Source organism: Taudactylus pleione, unplaced genomic scaffold (genome assembly GCF_031769625.1).
Source record: "Taudactylus pleione unplaced genomic scaffold, aTauple2 ptg000262l, whole genome shotgun sequence".
NCBI classification, from domain to species: domain Eukaryota; kingdom Metazoa; phylum Chordata; class Amphibia; order Anura; family Myobatrachidae; genus Taudactylus; species Taudactylus pleione.
Genome location: NW_028284664.1, coordinates 1,150,656 through 1,170,148, shown reverse-complemented (window position 1 = coordinate 1,170,148; position 19,493 = coordinate 1,150,656). Strand labels below are relative to the sequence as shown.

General features: G+C 44.3%; 1 protein-coding gene across 2 annotated transcripts in view; it reads right to left on the bottom strand.

Annotated features, from left to right (window-relative positions):
* Positions 1-19,493, bottom strand: part of EPHA6 (EPH receptor A6) — an 888,766-nt gene that overhangs the window by 495,835 nt on the left and 373,438 nt on the right. For both annotated transcript variants that reach the window (XM_088481055.1, XM_088481056.1), the window contains exon 4: positions 15,047-15,202. In XM_088481055.1, the coding sequence (XP_088337181.1) occupies positions 15,047-15,202 (156 nt within the window). The remainder of the gene's footprint in view (positions 1-15,046; positions 15,203-19,493) is intronic.

Below are 19,493 nucleotides of genomic sequence, written 5' to 3'. Positions count from 1 at the left end.
TCTATAACTAAGCGGATCTCTAAGCCTGAGCCAGTTAGTCGAAAAGCTCCTCAGTGCTCCTATGACAGTAGAGAAAGGAGGGAACAGAGTTCATGACATGAATATTTAAATTAGAGATGAATGGTTCGGTTTTAATCGGTTATGTTTGTATATAAAAAATGGCATCTTATTGGCTATCTGGCTCTCGCGTGTTTTGGAAAGTCAAATTTGCACTAATTTGCTGAAAAGAACACAGTCAAAACCGAACTGCTCATCACTAATTTCAATTTCTTTGAAACCACTAAAAAATATGTAATGTGACTGTGGTAGTCATGGTAATCACATGACACTTAGCAAATTATAAATCATTCATAGCAAACTCAAAACACAAATGAAAAGTTAGCAACTCCAACTTCTTACAATTCTCCAGAGTGATTTATGTTAAAGGAACACAAACTCACTTTTTACAGGGTATTATACCATTAAAATGCCAATAAGTCCCATCCTGCATAAAATGTGTAAAAAAAAAAAAAGGATAAGTTCAATGAAAACTGAGAGATAAGCATTTCCCCAGAGAATATTCATTGCTCTACTTAGGGGAATAAGTTTGAAAATAATAACATTTTTCAAGCTAATGTGATATTCAAGTCTTAAGAATAACGAGTCTGGTCACACAGTGAAAACAAATGCAAATAAAAGCAAGCAAGTGCAAAAACAAAAAATTTATAGCATAAAACACCATGTACTTGTTTATACAGCTCGAGAAGAAAAAAACATACAAATTGAATTCATGACTGTAATATTTGTTTCTTGGCAGCTAACACCTTAGTTTGTCCAACAGTGGTGTCAAAATATTTGCTTTTCTGCAGATGAGAGGTATATTTTCAGATGCTTATATTATGCTGTCTTGTTTCTTGTGAACAAAACATTGATTATCTCTCCGTATAACAGGCCAGGTTCCAACAACTTAAGGTTGTTGTCGTCAAGAATGTAATAACTGGGTGGTTTTCAGCTACATAGACAGATCAAAATGTACATTCAGTATACAGTACCACAGAGGCGTCACTAGGGTTGGTGTCACCCGGTGTGGTGGCTCATGGTGTCACCCCCCCCCCCTCTCACTTTCCATAGATGTTAGATTACTGTGACCGTGGCATCCAGGGGTGACACAGATGGGCTGGATACAAGGGCCACAGTAATCTAACATCTATGGAAGGTGAGATATCGAGTGGTTTCCAGAATCTATAACTTGGGGACTCCATTGGTTGTTCATACTGATCTATAAGTGGTGTATTCCACTTAATAAGGTACACCCCCATCCACAGAGGGTGCAGGTTACCGATACGTAATAATATTGCTCTAGGAGGTGCTCTTTCTCCACCTTTTGTTTTTGTTTTGTAACATATATATATATATATGCAGCTACAAAAGGCGGTGGCACTCCACATAAATTGATGTATTCAAATAAGCATGTTGGACACCAACGTTTCGGGACCACCAAGTGTTACCTTGACAAAGGGACATTGTGGTCCTGAAACGTTGGTGTCTAACATGCTTATTTGAATACATAAATATTTGTGGAAGCCTCTGAGTGCCGCCGTCTTTTGTTGCTGCTTGTGGACTGTATTTATGTGGAGGGCACCGGAGCTGCTGAACGCTGCTTAGAGTGAGTGCCGATCCAAACAATATACACAATGCCCACAGTAGTGCCCCTTATACAATTACGACTGTAGTAGTGCCCCTTATGCAATGCCCAATGTAATAGTGCCCCGTATACACAATGCCCACAGTAGTGCCCCTCATACAATGACTGTAGTAGTGCCCCTTATGCACAATGCCCGCAGTAGTGCCCCTTATACAATGATGACTGTAGTAGTGCCCCTTATTCAATGCCCCCTGTAGTTGTCCCCTTATGCAATGCCCCCAGTAGTAGTGCCCATTATGCAGTTCCCCTTGTAGTAGTGCCCTTTTATGCAATACCCCCTGTAGTTGTGCCCAATATGCAATGCTCCTGAATTAGAACCCCTTAGAACCCAGTAGTGCCCCTTACAGTACCCCCAGTAGCACCCCTTATGCAGTGCTCCCAGTAATGCCCCTTATGCAGTGGCCCCCAAAATGCCCCTTATTCAGTGGCCCCAGTAATAACCCTTATTCAGTGGCCCCAGTAATGCCCCTTATTCAGTGGCCAGTAATGCCCCTTATGCTGTGCCCCCTTCCCTGTGCACTGTGCATTACTTACCCTCTCTTCTTGACCTGGCCTGCACTCGGGGTGTCTGGGTGGTGGGGTGCACACTTGCTAAATAAATGGTCCTCTCTCTGGCAGCGCTCACAGTCGTAGTCCCTCCGGCTCCTTCTTCTTCTCCCTCAGGCTCCCAGAAGCACAAGTGGAGCCAGCGTGCAGCGCGCGATGACATCATCGCGGCCGGCGTCCAGCACCACACACAAGCACAGACATTCTCTGTGCCTGTGTGTGTCTCTGGATGCCGGCCGCACTGACAGAATTAGCTGAGCCCTGGCGGCGACGTGAAGCATCTGCGGCATCCAGCTCATGGAGTCAGCGGGGACCAAGTGCGGTGGTAAGGGGGAAGAGGTGTGCGGTGGGGATGTGTCTGAGAAGGGTGCGGCCCGAGGGTGTGAGTGCTGCTCTTCTTGGTGTCACCCCTTTGAAGGGTGACACCCGATGCGGGCCGCACCCCCCGCATCTGCCTAGTGACGCCACTGCAGTACCAATTATTTAAAATTTTACATTGAATCATTTACTCAGCATGAAAGACTGGGATTTTCATTTGCACACAATTCCCAAGAATAACTGATACAGTCAGGGCCAGCTCTATCATTAGGGGAACTTAGGTGGCTGCCTAGGCCGTCAATGGTTAGGGCTACAGCTAGATTGGGGGGGGGGACCACATGCCCCAGGCCCGCTCTCTCAGGGATCAGCCCAGAGTCGTCCCTAGGCATAGGCATTCTAAGCAAATGCCTATGGCATCTGGAATGCCTTAGAGCAGTGGTGTCAAACTCAGGCCCTTCAACTTTTGTGGGACTACATATCCCAGCATGCCATGCCACAGTTTTAGCATGCCCTAATAGCAAAACGGTGGCACTGCATGCTGGGATGTGTAGTTCCACTGCAGCTGGAGGGCCCGAGTTTGACGCCACTGCCTTACAGGCATCCCATGGCTCTGCAGGTTCCAAATATGACATAATGATTGCACCGCTAGCTGGGTGCAGCGATTACCGGATCCCCACTGCTAGCGCAATCAGAGCTCAGCTCTTATCAGGCAGCGCAGTGGTCGGGTCAGAATGAGCTTCTGCACAGAAGCTCATTCTGGTTACAAGACAAGTAAGATGGCTGCGGGAGGGCATGCTGCACGTATGCAGTCGGGAAGCCGACGGACCGAATCCCGACAGCCGGCTTCCCAATTTCTGAATCCCGGCGAGGGTTAAATGACAGGCGTCTAAATCTAGATGCCTGTCATTTTACTGACGCCGGGAGACCGGCGCCCGGCATCCCGATGGAAGGGACGCCGGGCGCCGAGCGCGGATAACTGCGGAGGGGGGGGGTTAGGTTTAGGGTTCCCTGGGGGGGACTTAGGGTTAGGCACCCCCCCTGGAGGTTAGGTTTAGGCTAGGGGAAGTGGGGGTTAGGGTTAGGCACCCCCGGGGGGAGGTTAGGGTTAGGCCCGGGGGACTTAGGTTTAGGCGGCGGGGAAGGGGGGTTAGGTTTAGGCACTTAGAGGGGGGATTAGGGTTAGGCACTTAGGGGGGAGGTTAGGGATAGGCACCCCTAAGGGAGGGTTAGGGGGTAGAATAGGTTAGTGAATACTTACCTGGGGACGATCAGGTATTTTCATCCTTGTCGGGCTGCCGCTGTCGGGATTTGAACCGCCGGACCCATACAGATTCCTACTGCACATGCTCATGCACAGAAGCTCATTCTGGCTTCAAGACAAGTGAGATGGCTGCGGGAGGGCATGATGCACATGCCCAGCCGCGGTCATTCCTCCCAAAGGGCATTTGCGGAGCAGAGGAGTGACAACTAATGGCTCTGCCTCCGCTTCCATTAGCCACCACCACCCACCACACATCCTGGCATCAGGAGAAGTCACTAGTACTGCAGCAGGGACGGTCCTGACTCCCACTTTCGGGCCTGGCTGAAGAAGAGGCAGATGATTAAACCACCACCAGACAAGAGTGAGTCTGTCTTAGCTGAGGCTGGGAGAGGAGCAGGCACTGGGCACAGAGTGGTGCTGCTGCCAGCTAGCACCATTTAGAGTCAGACTCAGTGCCTCTCAGAGTCAGACTTAGTGATGCTGTCTGGGGTGCTGATGGGCACTGGAAAAAGGGGTGCTGTGCTGCCTGCTGGATGGATCATCATCTGACTGAGTCTGAGAGGTGCTGCTTCGGGTGCTAACTAACTGTGCTGCTGGATTGGAGAGCCATTGGTGGCCTGGGGATGGGCATACATATATATTTCCTTGTGGCGTGGCCAGTCTTTAACACAAATAAATAAAATATATATATAAATATATTGTATATATATATATATGTCATATACTGTATATACAGTATATACTGTATATATATATGATGTATATATATATATATATAAAAATAATAAAAAACACCAATCGGAGCGCAAGTCTTGAATAAAGTTCAGTCCCAATAAAATATTTTATCTCCGTGGGTCTGTATGCATTGCCTCATATATTGGGCTGGCGTCTTTCCCTCCTTGCAAAGGTCCCTGTATCCACAATACAGGTAAATGAATTTCTAAAAGATAAACAAAGGGAGCGCCCAATGATGCATTATCTTAAGCATTTATTGAAAACATGTAGTACATGAACCATATGTCATGAAACACGTACAGACAGACCACCGCAGGTACAGTAGACACAGCTTTAAAAAGAAACGTCTCCGGGAACAAGCAGTTACTCTCCTCGGCAATCTCATAACATGCAATGGTAACGCTAGGTCCCCACCCTACACATTTCATCGCTTGGACTTCGTCAGAGGGCTCTAGTAACCCCCTTGGGTGTCTCCCATATAACAAATCGAAAGGTGAAAACCCGGTGGAGGATTGGGGAACCTCTCTTATGGCAAACAAATAATAAGGCAACAAGTAATCCCAATCTCTACCATCCTTGTCGACTACTTTTCTTAGCATATGTTTTAACGTCTTGTTAAACCTCTCCACCAACCCATCGGTTTGGGGGTGATAGACCGAAGTTCTTAACTGTTCAATTTTGAACAGGCGGCATAACTCTTTCATGACTATTGACATAAATGGGGTACCCTGGTCGGACAGTATTTCCTTAGATATTCCCAACCTGCTAAAGACATGGACTAACTCTCTTGCAATGGACTTGGTTGAAGTATTGCGCAATGGTATCACTTCCAGGTACCTGGTAGCGTAACCAATTTTCACCAGAATATATTGATGGGCCGGGCAGACTTCATTAAGGGTCCAACCAAATCCATAGCTATTCTTTCAAATGGCACCTCTATAATAGGTAATGGGACTAGTGGACTTTTAAAATGTGGTCTGGGAGCATGATACTGACATTCAGAGCAGGATGCACAAAAGTCAAATACCTCTTTATGGATCCCGGGCCAGAAAAACATCTGCAAAATTCGCTCAGTGGTTTTCTCTACCCCCAGGTGGCCTGCCGTTATATGACCATGAGCCAGATATAACAATGTTCTTCTGTATGCTTTGGGAACTATTAATTGTTCCACAATATCTTCCCCTTTCTTAGTCACCTGATACAAAAATCCCGACAAACTGCCATGTGAGGATATGACAAAGGACTATCAGGGTCTATGGGTTTGCCATCGAAAACTTTGACATTCTCCCTGGCTATTACCAGAGTAGGGTAATTTAACTGCTCCACGGCAAAGACCTCTCTTCTGACCTCTAAATCAGGCAGATGATCAACTGACTCAATAACACTTCCCACCTCAGTGGGAGGCACATCACTTGGCAAGCCACCATCACGCTCCGCATTCTCTAGTTCACCAATCATACTAGAAAAAGGGAGCATCTCCGACCCTAAAGAAACTTCCTCTGCAACTACATCAGTAACCTTCTCAAATGGATCAGGGTGGTTTACCTCTGTAAAAAATCGGCTTTCCTACAACTTCCAGAATTGAGCAACGTCTCTCCCCAATATTATATCATGCATTAAGCCATGTACCAAACCCACAGAGACTATTGCAGAACCACATGGCGTTTCTATGTTCACTTCCACAGTAACATAATAGCGAGTGTCCCCATGTATGCAGGTCACACCAACAGTTTTCCCCTTACGTCCCAAGGGGTTCACCAGTTCAGCTTTTATAAGTGTAACCAGGCTACCAGAATTTAACAGAGCCTCTACTCGGTTGCCTTCTACAGTGAGTACACACATGTGCTTATCTGTCTCAGCCTGCCGGTCAGCAGTACAGGGTGGCTGTGCAAAGAAAGACCCCCTGCGGTTGACATGAGCAGTATCACATTGCATAGGTTCAGAGGTAAGTGAACAATTAGCCGCAATATGGCCGAAACCACCACATTGGAAACACTGAATCATTTTATTATCTAGTCTTTTACGGGGTAGGAACCTTCCTTGCCTGGCTGTCCTGTCTCCAGGTTCCACACCCTCAGTACATTCCATTGCCCAGCACCCTTCTCCCCTGGAACAGTCTTACCAGTGTCAACAGGAGTTCGCCGATGCGCCATCGGGGCTCAGTGGGGCAGCCTCAACAGCTCCTCAGCCGCAACATACCTCTCCACCAGTTCAACTAACTGGTCTGCGGACTTAGGGTCTGCATGGCTCACCCACTTGCGCAGAGTTGCAGGTAGCGATCGCAGATACTGGTCCATCACGACTCATTCCATGATTTGTGGTCCTGTCAGCATCTTGGGTTGTAGCCATTTTGTGGTTAGATGGACGTGGTCATGCATCTGTGAGCTTGGAGGCTTTCCCATTTGGAACTCCCAGCGGTGGACTTATTGGGCACTTATTGGGCACGAACAAATGTGGCGACTCCCAAGCAAGTTAGGATATCCCATTTTAGCTTTACATAGTCCTTTGCATCAGCCAGGCACAAATCATAGTAGGCCTTTTGTGGTTCTCCAGACAGGAAGGGTGCCACAAGACTTGCCCACTGTTCCTTGGCCCAACTCTCCCTTTCTGCAGTTCTCTCAAAGGCTGTGAGATATGCCTCCACATCATCACTTGGAGTCATCTTCTGTAAAAAATGACTGGCGCGTATGGAGGAAGTGAGGGTTGGAGTGGAAGCATCTCCAGACCAGGCTACTAGGTGTTGTACCACCTCTTTTATGGCCTGGCTGTTTTCCGCTATGGCCTGGCGGGTTTCCTCGATGGTGACTTGTTGTTGCCTCTGGGCTACCTCCAAGGCTAATAGTTGCACCTGGGTGGATTCTTGCTGAGCTCTGGTAGCTTCCTGCTGAGCCCTGGGGGCATCTTGCTGAGCGGACATAACCTGAAGCAAGGCTTTTACAACGCCCTCCATGTTGTCTTTAGGGGTAGGCTGAAAGCAGAACCTGGCCTCTGAGCATTTGCTGATGCCACCTTCATGGATTCCACAATCTCGTGTCTGTCCCTTTAAATTTTAAAGGAAAATTTTTCCTTGCTGCAATTTCAGTGTGTGACTGCTCGCATTCTCCCCCAATTGTGACACAGTAGGGATAGGGGTCCCTCTCCTGGGGTAGATGGACTCCCTCCAAGACACAGTTCTGGGGTTCTCGTGCAAGCTGGACGGAGCCAGTCTTTATTGTACCAGACACATAAACAAAATAAAACATAAACAAAATCCTAGCCTGTCTGGACTCTAACTATACAGCAGATTCCCTCACTATCAGAACACTAAAACAAGTTCACGTCCACAGTACTTACAGGTTTATATCAAACAGTGTCTCAGAGCAAGCTAGCCTGCGGGCCTGCTCTCCCAGGTGTGAGACACTCAGCCTAAACCCAGCTTATATCAGCCACTTCCAGGTGCAAGCCCTAATGAGCCTGCTACCAAGCTGAAAGGCCCAACACCTGGAGTGGCCTGTGGATGGAGCCCTCCCTCTCCTCACATCAACACCCCCAGGACCCATACCGGCTTTTTACCAAAGCCGACATTTCTAGCCAGTTTTGTCAAACAGACTTCTCCTGGGGGTTTCAAAACACATAGGACAGGAATCTGGGAAGCACATAGAAGCCATTCCAAACTTTTCCAGTGCTTCTATCACTATATCATATATACAGTATGGGATTACCTGCTAGGGGGCACCAGACAAAATCTTGCCTAGGGCACCAAATTGGCTAGGGCTGGCTCTGGATCCCCCCATCCTTTAATTACAGCTGTAGTGCAGAACAGGACTGCACTGTGAGCTGGAGAAGAGAAAGGTGGAGCCTAAGAAGGGGGCGTGACTACATGGCACTCTACATTCAGTGTCAGCAGCATGATAGAGGAGGGTAAAAACTGCTGCAGACCCAAAGGGACGAGGCCTATCCTGCAGTCAGCCTATAAGGTAAAAGGGTCTCAGAGAGGGGGCACTGTCAGTATGTATGTGTATAATCATGGGACTATGTGTGTGACTGTACAAATGTGTCCTCACACATCACTGCTGCAGTCACATAAAACAGCCCCTCTCGGGAAGCCAGGTCCTGTGCGACTCTGCTAGCATTGGGTGTCCTTGCCGAAAATGCGTCAGTTGCAATGCGATCTAACTAGGACGCAGGAGACTTCACTGATTAATTTGATATGTGTATATATTGAATACTGTATATGTGTGCGACTGGGTGGGGAGGGTTAGGGTGCAAGAAAGGTGGGTTATGGGGAGAAGGGGGGAGGATTAGTATACTTACCCGACCCCTGTCGGGATACCGAGCATCTGGATGCTGCTGTCGGCATTTTGACAGCAGGCATCCCGACTGCCAGTATTTCATACCCGACCCCTTTGGCCAATAAAGACATGTCATGTTTAAGGTGAATATCTCTAAAAAGCTCAATAATTAGATAAATGATGTGGGACAGGTATGTTGAGGAGTTGTAATGATGGGAACACTGTTTTGTAAATAAAAACACTGAACTATCACTTTATAGACATTTTTCATTACCTCAAAATACTGTAAAGACTTTAATTGCTGAAAAAGTTTTGTTAACTATAATTTTTTCCATTATTAATAAAACATTTAAAAAAGCCATTTGACACATTTTAAGAACCTATAGTAATTTCCTTATTACCAATAAGAGCCTCTATACTGCATTGTTATCTAAGATGCTGACAAAACACCCAATAGTAAATAAACTCCCAATGTGAACAAAGTGCAATGATTGGTTGATTTCAGAACATATCCTTCCCAGTAAAATCACAGTGTTCAGTATAGTGCTATAAAGTGTTTGCAGAAACGCGTTGGGCCAGTGTCCTGTTGTACAGCTGCCATACTTCAGCAGGAAAGGCTGACAGTGTAAGTACCAAGAAGATGATTATCTCCAAGGATTTAAGTCATTTATCTGGTCCCTGGCAACGGTGAGGAAACCTGGCTACCAACTTCACTGTTCTGTCAGGCTCCTAATTTGAACCAATACATTTTAAAGAGTTAATCCATTTATACTTTGCTTTTGCCATACTTTATAAAGAGTATTTAAAACAATAAAATGTACATATTTTGTCATTTATTTAGCTCAGTGATCAGCAACCAGAAATATTATATATATGATATGATATGTCCGCATGGCCAGCTCGCTAACTTTCAACCAATCACCGTTAAGATTGCATTTATCAAGTACATTCTATGAATGATAGATAGAAGATGATTGGTTGCTATGGCTAACTTCTCCACCTCCGCACTCTTTACATATCTCCTCCTTAATTTGAAAAATTAGTTATTTATGTTCATTATTTTAAATTATTTTAATGTTTTCTGCTTTTATTCACGTGATTTGATTCTTAGCTGGTTGCGCTACTTTTGAAATTCTAGTAACAATGTCAATTTTGATAGGGATAACACATTCTTCACTGATGGATTTTTCAATTCACAGTTGTCAAAATAACAGGGAATGGATGTGTTTCCTACCCATGTCATATGTCTGAAATAGCTATCAATGGCTTCCACATGAACTCATCTTTTGTGCTTTTACTGTTTTTTTTTTAGTTTTATTCAATATGAATAATGAATAGTTAGGGAACAGCGTTGGAGGACAAATTATTCAGTTCCCTGTATTTATTCATTTAATTACTATGCACAGATAAATGCAAAATCCTAGTTCTTCGAATAACCACAATATTATCAATTACAGTATAGGGTCCCAATGAAAAAAAAAAACACTCAACCGCAATGCTGAAAAAAATATACCCTCTTTACTAAAGGGCCCTTATGCCAATTTGCATGACGATTAAATAGCTTTTTAATTGCCATTAAATTATGCTGGCTAAACTGTGATTTCATGCAAATATTAAGCTGTAATGACATACAGTGAATCATTTAGTAAGATTTAGAACTTGGAACAAAGAGGGACAATTAATTCTAATCCTTAGATTTAACAATATAATGTGTCACTGGGCTGTTTATGAATATGGCCTGATTGCTTTGTTATCATTTATACATTATGCACAGATGAAGCTACAAGTAAGATAAGTCAGGCGCCGATAAGCCAAGTGCTGACATTCTTCTACAAGGCTCTCTGAGCTTTCTGTAGCACGGCATTCTTTGTAGCTTTAGATCTTAGAGACCCTCATCAATCATATAATATCCATACAGTAGTTAATTAGGTAACGGGTTTTATATTTGACTGTGAAGCTTCAGTATAACATGCTGTTATTTCTTAGCTTCATGTTTATGGTTTGCATCAGATAGGCAATGCAATAGGCAACATACAAGTGGTTTTGTTACATAAGAACTGTGAATGGCAGCCTTCAACAAAAACTTTCTGGAATTTGGTTGGACTGAAAATATTGGAAGTGCAAAAAATGGAATGATTATTGTGTGTACTACACTTCCAAAGAACTGAAGGTATTTTATAAGCCTGAGGTGGATTAAACCACAGGCTGCAGGCTGGCTTGTGCAGGCTGGCTTGTTGCTTATATAGTTTAAGTTTCCAATTGTGCTGTGGGGGCATGCTCTTGTGTTAGGTTATTTAATGCTGTAGCTTTAACGCTCAAGCCTGGGCGTGACTTACACACTTACCCTACCTCCTTTTTTTATTGGTTTGGTGGTTTAATTGATCGTTTTTTTATGGTGGCTATTTTTGGGTGAGAAAGAACAGTAAATCATGAGCTTTGTTGCAATGGTTCAATCACCTTCATTGGCCACCCTAAATGGGTCAACGTCATCATCCTACCAGGTAAATAGTCAGGTTAGAAGGTAGAATTAGGATACCCTACTTTGTTTTTTGGTTAATGAATGGTTGATGATTTGTTGTGCATTGATAGGCTGCACTGATTCTGACCATCCTTTCTGTACTGCCTTATATAACTGCCTTATATATTTTGTTAACAGTTTACAAGAACTAGCTAAACTTTACCTGCCAATAAACGTCTCTGAGGGGGAGATGCAGGGCCGGATTGAGGGTTACATGGGCCTGGAGCTAAAAATGATCAAGGGCCTATTATGAGAGCAGAGGAGGTGTAACCATTAATGTGTGGGTGTGGCCAGCGCCATGTGGGTGTGTACACACCCTACACTATCAGCCGCAATGTCTCCCCAAATATGTAAAAGAAAAAAAAAGCTTAATTTTGTGAGGGAACTAGAAATTTTTTTTACTACTTATGATTTATGGCTGACCTTGTGGACAGCAGATGGCCAGTCAACATCATGCTGTCATGATGATGGGCCTATTTTCATGTGAAGGTCTGGAGCTGTAGCTCCATCCGCCCCATTGTTAATCTGGCCCTGGGGAGATGTATCAAGCCTTGGAGAAAGATAAAGTGGGGAAGTTGCCAAAAGCAACCTGTCAGCTTCCAATTGTCATTTATCTAGCACAGACATTGACATGACAGTTACTGTAGAAGCTTTGGGCAACTTCTCCACTTTATTGCTCCCCGAGGCTTGATACTGTACATTTCCCCTTGAGTCTCTATTTATGTTAATTTAGATGACATGTACACATGACACTCATCACTTAATAGAATGTTTATGTTAAGAAGAACAGAAAGTCCTATCCTAACGTATTACTCCATATTTATTGAAAGTTCCATTATACTTTATGCATACTTACACTAAGATTTGTTAATAGAAGTCACCACTGCCCGGCTTTACAGTTTGAAATATAATTACATTATGCGGCTGTAATAGCGCATTTCAGGACATTCTTTTCCCTTGGCTCCCCGGGGAAACCATCTCTCATACAATTAGCTGGTGCCTGCAGGACAATACTCCCCTTCCTCCATCTATTTTACACAGCGTCGCTCAATTAAAAGTACCAGCACGTGATGCTAAACTGCTGTGTAGTATTGTTTGTTCTGAAAATGACCTCAGCATGATGCAGGAAAACAGTGGATTCGGGGAGTACCTTAAAATATACTGTAGTATATGTAACAAGCTGGAATAATTTGCTATGTGCCCTCAGTAAATCTAAGATTAATAGTATTGTACGAGTAAAAGTCTAATTGTAATATAAAAGGATTAACACATAATATTCTTAGAAAGATCAGATAAAAAACTAAACTACCAAACTCTTTCTTCTCTAATTCTCCTCTTAAAATACTCGGGCACTTGTCGCTGTCAGTGATGGCTGATGATACTGTACTTTTACATTAATACCGTGTGATCATACAGAGCTTATAGCTAGTAGTGTGACAATCTCACGGAAAGGAGCACAGTGAGCATGCTCTTGCAAGCAGGCGGGAAGATCCCATTCTCATTAGTACCTATAGCTTCCAAGAAGGTAACTAACTTCTTACACCAGACCCCCGGAACAGCCGCTCCTGAAAATCACTGAGTTCAACAAGACTTGCAGTTTCTGCGGCAGGTGAGACCTTCTGTAATTGTGATGTTACTCGATGTTTCCGATGTATACGCAGGACTGCAAGGAATTACGAATGGGAGATAGCGGTAGTGGGCATCTCTATGCTGGCTGTGTGATTGCATTCATTAGCATATTTTCATAGCAGACCCCCATGTGTAATCGCAGCTGCAATCACAATAGTGATCCATGCTGAATCAGGCCCTTAGATCACAGATATGGATTTACAGTAAATCCAACATATGTTTACTTTATTTATATGTCTTCTCTTCATATACTGTATATGTCTATTGTGCAAACTTAATACCGTATACCCCATACCAGCCAACTGTAATGTCAGGGAGACTCCATGGCATAGCGCTGATCTCCATGACTCCATGAAGAGTCTGGCAATCTCCCATAAGCTGAGTACACGCCATACAATGGTGCAACCTAGCGACATGCATGATGCGATGTAACAATACATTGCGCACTGCACAATCTGGTGTACAAAGGCGCAATGTTTTGTTACATGCAGCATGTCATTTATTGCATGGTCCAATCTGCCGAGCAGAACAGCAGATCAGACATACACACTATACAATGTGTGCTATATATCTTTCTGATTCACGTCGGAGTGATATATTGAATGATACATTGTATAATATGTACCCTGTCACCAGCTTAAGGCTGGTCTGGGTGTGATGATGAGATCACTATCTGCCCACCATGGATGAAAAACTGGGGAGAAGAATAAGAAGGAAGTGTGCTACAACAAAATGGCCACCACTCTCCAGCACATTGACTACATGAGTGTCTAAGATTGTGGGATGAATTACAGGTAATTTCTGCCCAAGGAGGTGAGATTTACTGGAGATGTTAGAGAGGTTAATTAAAGCTGCTAAAAAATAGTAGAGTACAGCATATTTTTAATGCACTTTGAACAAAGTCATGCATGGTAAAACATCCCACATTAGTGGATTTAATTATTGGACTAAAGAACAAACATACTGGTCATCTTTACAGGCTCTGTCTGTGACCATTGTAGATTTTTTATTTTTAAACACTTGACTCAAAGCACAGGGCCTGATTCAGACCCGCTCGCGAGCGCTCGCAAGCGGGTCAATGGTGCCTTAGTGCGCATGCGCACGACGGAGGGAGCTCCGTCGTGTGCATGCGCAAGACCCGCATAGCGACGGCCAGTCGTCGCTATGGGTCTCGCACCAAAGGGGGCGTGCTGTCGATGGTGAGTGACAGCACGCCCCCTTTGGTGGGCGTGCCGGGGGCGTTGCTGCCCAGACGGAGGCGTTTCCATGGGAATGCCTACCGTCTGGCTCCGATCCCACTGACATCACTAGTGATGTCAGTGGGAGTGCTTTTGGCTCTGATAGAGCCAAAAGCACTCCTGGGCTTGCGGCAGCGAGACCCTACCGCAGGGTCTCGTCGCAAGCCCGATAGTCGCGATGGTCTTGACTATCTTTTTGGCCGCTCGCATAAGCTGTGGGTCGCTCCAATTTTAGGTAGGAGGGCCCTGATTCAGAGCGAGCGCTCTGGTCAGATTGCCCGGCTCTGAGTCAGGCCCACAGACTTATCATATTTGCATAGCTGCCAACCGTCCCTATTTTGGCGGGACTGTCCCGCTTTTCAGGCATTGTCCCACTGTTCTACCAGTTGTGGTGGGCGGTATCTATTCACTGTGGCGATAGGGACAGTGGGCACCCCAGTAGCTCCCGGAGTGCTGGGCATGCCCCAGCATGACAAAATAGCCTAGTAAGAAATACTGCACCGTGAGCCACACTCCCTGTCATGAGGTCACACCCCTTTTTTGGGGAATGCATTTTCACCACTTGCAATCGTCCTTATTTCAACTTTAAAGTTTGGAGGAATGCATTTGCACCTTACCCTGTTATCTGTCATATTTGTAAAGTAAAAAAGCTCATCTACAGAAGGAAGTAAGTTAATTTTATGACACGCCTCTAAGTAGGTAGCATTACATACCCTCTTCGAAACCATGCACGCAGGTTTTGCTTTCACAAATTCTCTGAAATTCCTTTTCAAAAGTAGGCAAATATATGGTACTCTATGAGATTAGGAAGTCTTTGACTAAGTCCCACGTTGTATAATGACTTACTTGTACAGGCCATGGCCGGAGGGTCTTTCTCTGCTCTGTAGTAACCCTTTTCACACTGGCAGACAGTTGTGGCCTCGACGTACGTGAAACTATGCGGAGGGCATTTGGAGCACTTGATATTCCCAGCAAACGCCTTGTAGAACCCAGGCCGACACGCTGCAAAAAAAATAAGACAAACCAGTCAATGCTTTCCCTTCACTTCTCCCATTCATTTCATCTGTCATTCTCCTGTGACAGTGAGAAATCCTGCTTAGACGCTCTATATAAGCTCCATCTGACCGCAGGCAAGTCACTTTATCTCCCTGCACCTCAGACAGCACAATTAGATTGTAAATCCTTGCAGGCAGAACTTCATTATGCCTGTTTTCCCACAGTGACAGTAAGTAATTGTCAAAATTATAATTCTGAACTGAGGCCAGCCCTAAACTCAATCTGTGATCATGTTTACATGGCCTTTTCCTGTATTCTTGCTTTTTTTTTAACGATACACAGAATTAAGTAATCGCAGAACATATTAGCTTTATCATTTTGTATGGCGGCATTGTAGGAATGATAAACAAATATATACACACACAAGACTAGTAAAGGACATTGCCACTGACAGAACAGAAGCCATAGAAGCATCTGAAAGCACTTGTTTTCTGGCATTTATTGGAAAGACACCGGTACCAGGTACAAGATAACACTGCAAATTAAATTACTTAAATAACAGAAAATAATAATAATAAATCAAGCCACACAAACAATGGGCCTGATTCAGAAATATACGTTAATCTGATGATTAACGTACATCTCCGATGTTGAGGGGTCTGCGTCTGCAGAGGACCCGTTTTGAGCATGTGCACAACAGGTTGTGCGTTCTTGCTCACTGACCCCCTCAAAGCCGCAGCATGATTGACAAACTGCGGTTTTTGGGGGGCGGAGCAGGGTCGTGCCTGGTCACGTTCCCATTTTCTTTGAGGAACAAGGTCAGGGTCTGCGTTGTTGGATGCAGATTCATGACCTCTTCAGAGACCAGCACCCGGTCATGGCTGCGGGAAGCCTCAGCTTCCACAGCCTGGCCGAAGGAGCAGGTCGCAATGGTTGCAATGTTGGTCGCAGTGCTGGGATCGCAAATGCAGAAAGGAGGTGTCTGACCTTCTTCTGCATTTGCATCTGAGATGGACATTTTTGCACAGCCGCTTGTGTGCAACTCTGCAAATCCGTCCATCTCTAAATCAGGCCCAAAATGGGTATGCAGTCGGGAAGCCGGCGGACCTAATCCCAACCGCTGGCTTCCCGACTATCTGATACCGGCAAGGGTCTAAAGAAGACAGGCGTCGAAATCCTAGACATACGCCGGGAGACCGGCGCAGATAGCCGGGGGAAGGAGGGTTAGGTTTAGGGTTCCCGGGGGGACTTAGGGTTAGGCACCCCCCCCTGAGGTTATGTTTAGGCTAGGGGAATGGGGGGTTAGTGTTAGGCACCCCCGGGGGAGGTTAAGATTAGGCACCCCTCCCGGGGGACTTAGGTTTAGGCAGCAGGGAAGGGGGGGTTAGATTTAGGCACTTAGAGGGGGGGATTAGGGTTAGGCACTAGGGGGGGGGGTTAGGCACGCCTAAGGGAGGGTTAGGGGGTAGAATAGGTTAGTTTATACTTACCTTAGAACGATCAGGATTTTCACTGCTGCCGGGATGCTGCTGTCGGGATTCGAACCGCCGGCCATGCGTCCAGTGGTAAATCATACCGATTCCCCAAAATTTACATAAATTTAATGTTAAATAATAAAGAAATTTAAAAAATTGTTCATATTTTTGATGGAAGTGCATTACACACATGCACAGCTGTACATATGCAATCAAGTCAATATATTCAGTGAGGATGTAGGTGGGTGGATTATCGGAATCTATTAAACTGAATGAAGTCCTACTCAGTCAGCACGCCAAAAGTGCATGAACAGTACAGGAAAATGAATTGTCGTTGCACTTTTTATACTTTTCATGCACATCTGTCGTACTAGTTATTCACTTTGATGTAATTAGCGGGATTCAGTTCATTAAATTGAAAGGAGACCTGCTGAATGCATGAAAAATGCATGTCTCCGTGCATCCATAGTTCAAAAGTGGGGACATACAGACATCACTAACCTGTACATTACAATACAATGGACAAGGCGTAACTATTCAGTACAAAATCCACCTACAATTGATTCTTTTGGAACCATCTCTGATAAAAAAAAACGGGATGCTCCTGTTTTGTACAGTACAAGATAGCAGGACTGACTGGAACTGCGCAAAGCAGAAATAGTAACAATGGAACTTCAGAGTTCTGGACACTAACACATTAGGAGGACCACCATACTCATTATTTAAGTTCTCCCCATTCAAGCCCTATTTAAGTATTAAGTGAACAATAACAGCGATTGGATAAAGGGACTGTTTTTAATGCACAAAGGAACTTAGTCGCAGGTGTCCCAAATGCATCCAAACATATTCTACTACTGTACCTCTCTTGGAGTCACTATGTATGCATCTAAGTTCTAACTATACTAATTCAACATGCCAATTAATGCCATAATGGAAGAGCTGGTCCCCTCCTTACTTGCTTTGGTCATGAATCGGATATGCTTCACTTATAGTAAAGAATGTATAAAAGCATCCTACACAACTCAGCTTTACAATAAAGTGTGGCTTCTGTGGAAAAGTCACTTTAACGCTTCTCTCCCCTTTTAAATTACTGTTCCATGTTTTTCAGCTCCCATCGTTCATCTAACATATACTGTATCCTCAGACCACATACTCTAAGTATCTTCCTTAAGGGCGAGATGTATCAAACCTTGGAAAGAGATAAAATGTAGATAGATAAAGTACTAACCAATCAGCTCCTAACTGCCATGTTATAGGCTGTGTTTGAAAAATGACAGTTAGGAAATGATTGGTTGGTACTTTATCTCTCTGCACTTTATCTATCTCTAAAGACTCCACAAGCACTTTTCATTCAGACTTGGGGTTTTTAAGGTGCATTTGATTAGGGTCAGAACACTTTTTTATATTCAATCGTTATCTCCTTCTCATCTGAATGTCCCTAATTTCATAGAGGGGACAGAACAACCTGTAGGCAACTAGAGCATCAAAAAAATTTGCAGCAGCACAGATTATTTCAGGAGATGAGTGTACTGATTTTGTGAGTGATCGTGACCTGTCCTCTTGTGTGATTGTGTTAATGAGGAGCGGACTGCATGTGACAAGTGCAGTGTCATGATGTGATAAAAAGCAGAGCCACTGAGGGGGCATGATCACTGAGGGGGTGCAGGTTCACCGCCTTTTGTACATACCAATGTGGTTACGTCTCCCCTGCACTCCCAGGCAGGGGTGGTGAGAAAGGGGGAAGCCAGTACTAAATTTCCAGGCCCGGGTCTGTTGGACTGGCCCAGTAAGGGCCCAGGCTTGCTGCTGATGATTAGTTTTTGGAGGGGGGCATGGCCACTCCTGCTGCATCTGGGCACACCCCTTTAGTACATTGTGGATGTCTCAACAGTTCTGCATTCAGGCACTCAACCCCCCTAGGCTCCCATGATGAGAAGAAAAGATGGAAGCTGGAAGACACATGACAATGGAAGGAGCAGGGTCCCCCCACATTACAGTGGAGTAACGTGTTGCACTGTTTACATTGATGCAGGAAGATTGTGGTATCAGAGGCAAATCAATATAAATCAAAGTTCATACATCCACGTTGTGGTAATAAATTGCACATTAGATGTGTAAAAAAAATGTTTTTCTCTGTAAAAGAGTCATGATTGTCTCTGTAGTTCTGCCCGCTACAACCCTACATGTATATGAACTCTATCAACTTTCCCGACTTAACCTAAGCATCATTGATACATTTACATATAAATAAGCTAGTGTATTATCATGTGATTAGATATAACATTCGCTGAGAAATACTAATAGCCTGAAAGGAATAAAGAACAGCTCTCACATTAATATCTCTACTTGAAGAGACTCATGAATTCCCCCTAAGGATTACAAGGTTTTAAGGATAATCTTTGAATGTGTTACACTTTCTACTGTATTATTTCACATGATACAAATTGCATTTTACAAGCAAAGGGCAATTTCCAAAGAGAGTAATCCGTTAGAAATCCCAGCACTTCACCATTAGTCTCTTCATGGAGGCAGGTACTCAACAGCTCAAATCAAATCAATAACCGCTCCGAAAACGGCTTTTACTGTCAATAGTTTCTCAATTTCCTCACAACAGTGATATTTATGACCTATTATAGTCTCTGTTACTTAATTAGTTATAAATTCTAATGCCATAACCTGAAACTCTTAGCTTTCTCAACTGCTGCATATTCTTCAATCCTCGTCCAATTTAGAATACAGATTTCAGCTGGAAAAAGTAACCCAGCACTTTGAGAGTTAATGAGCATTTGAGGACTACACTGTGGGGGAGGTATTTAAAAACT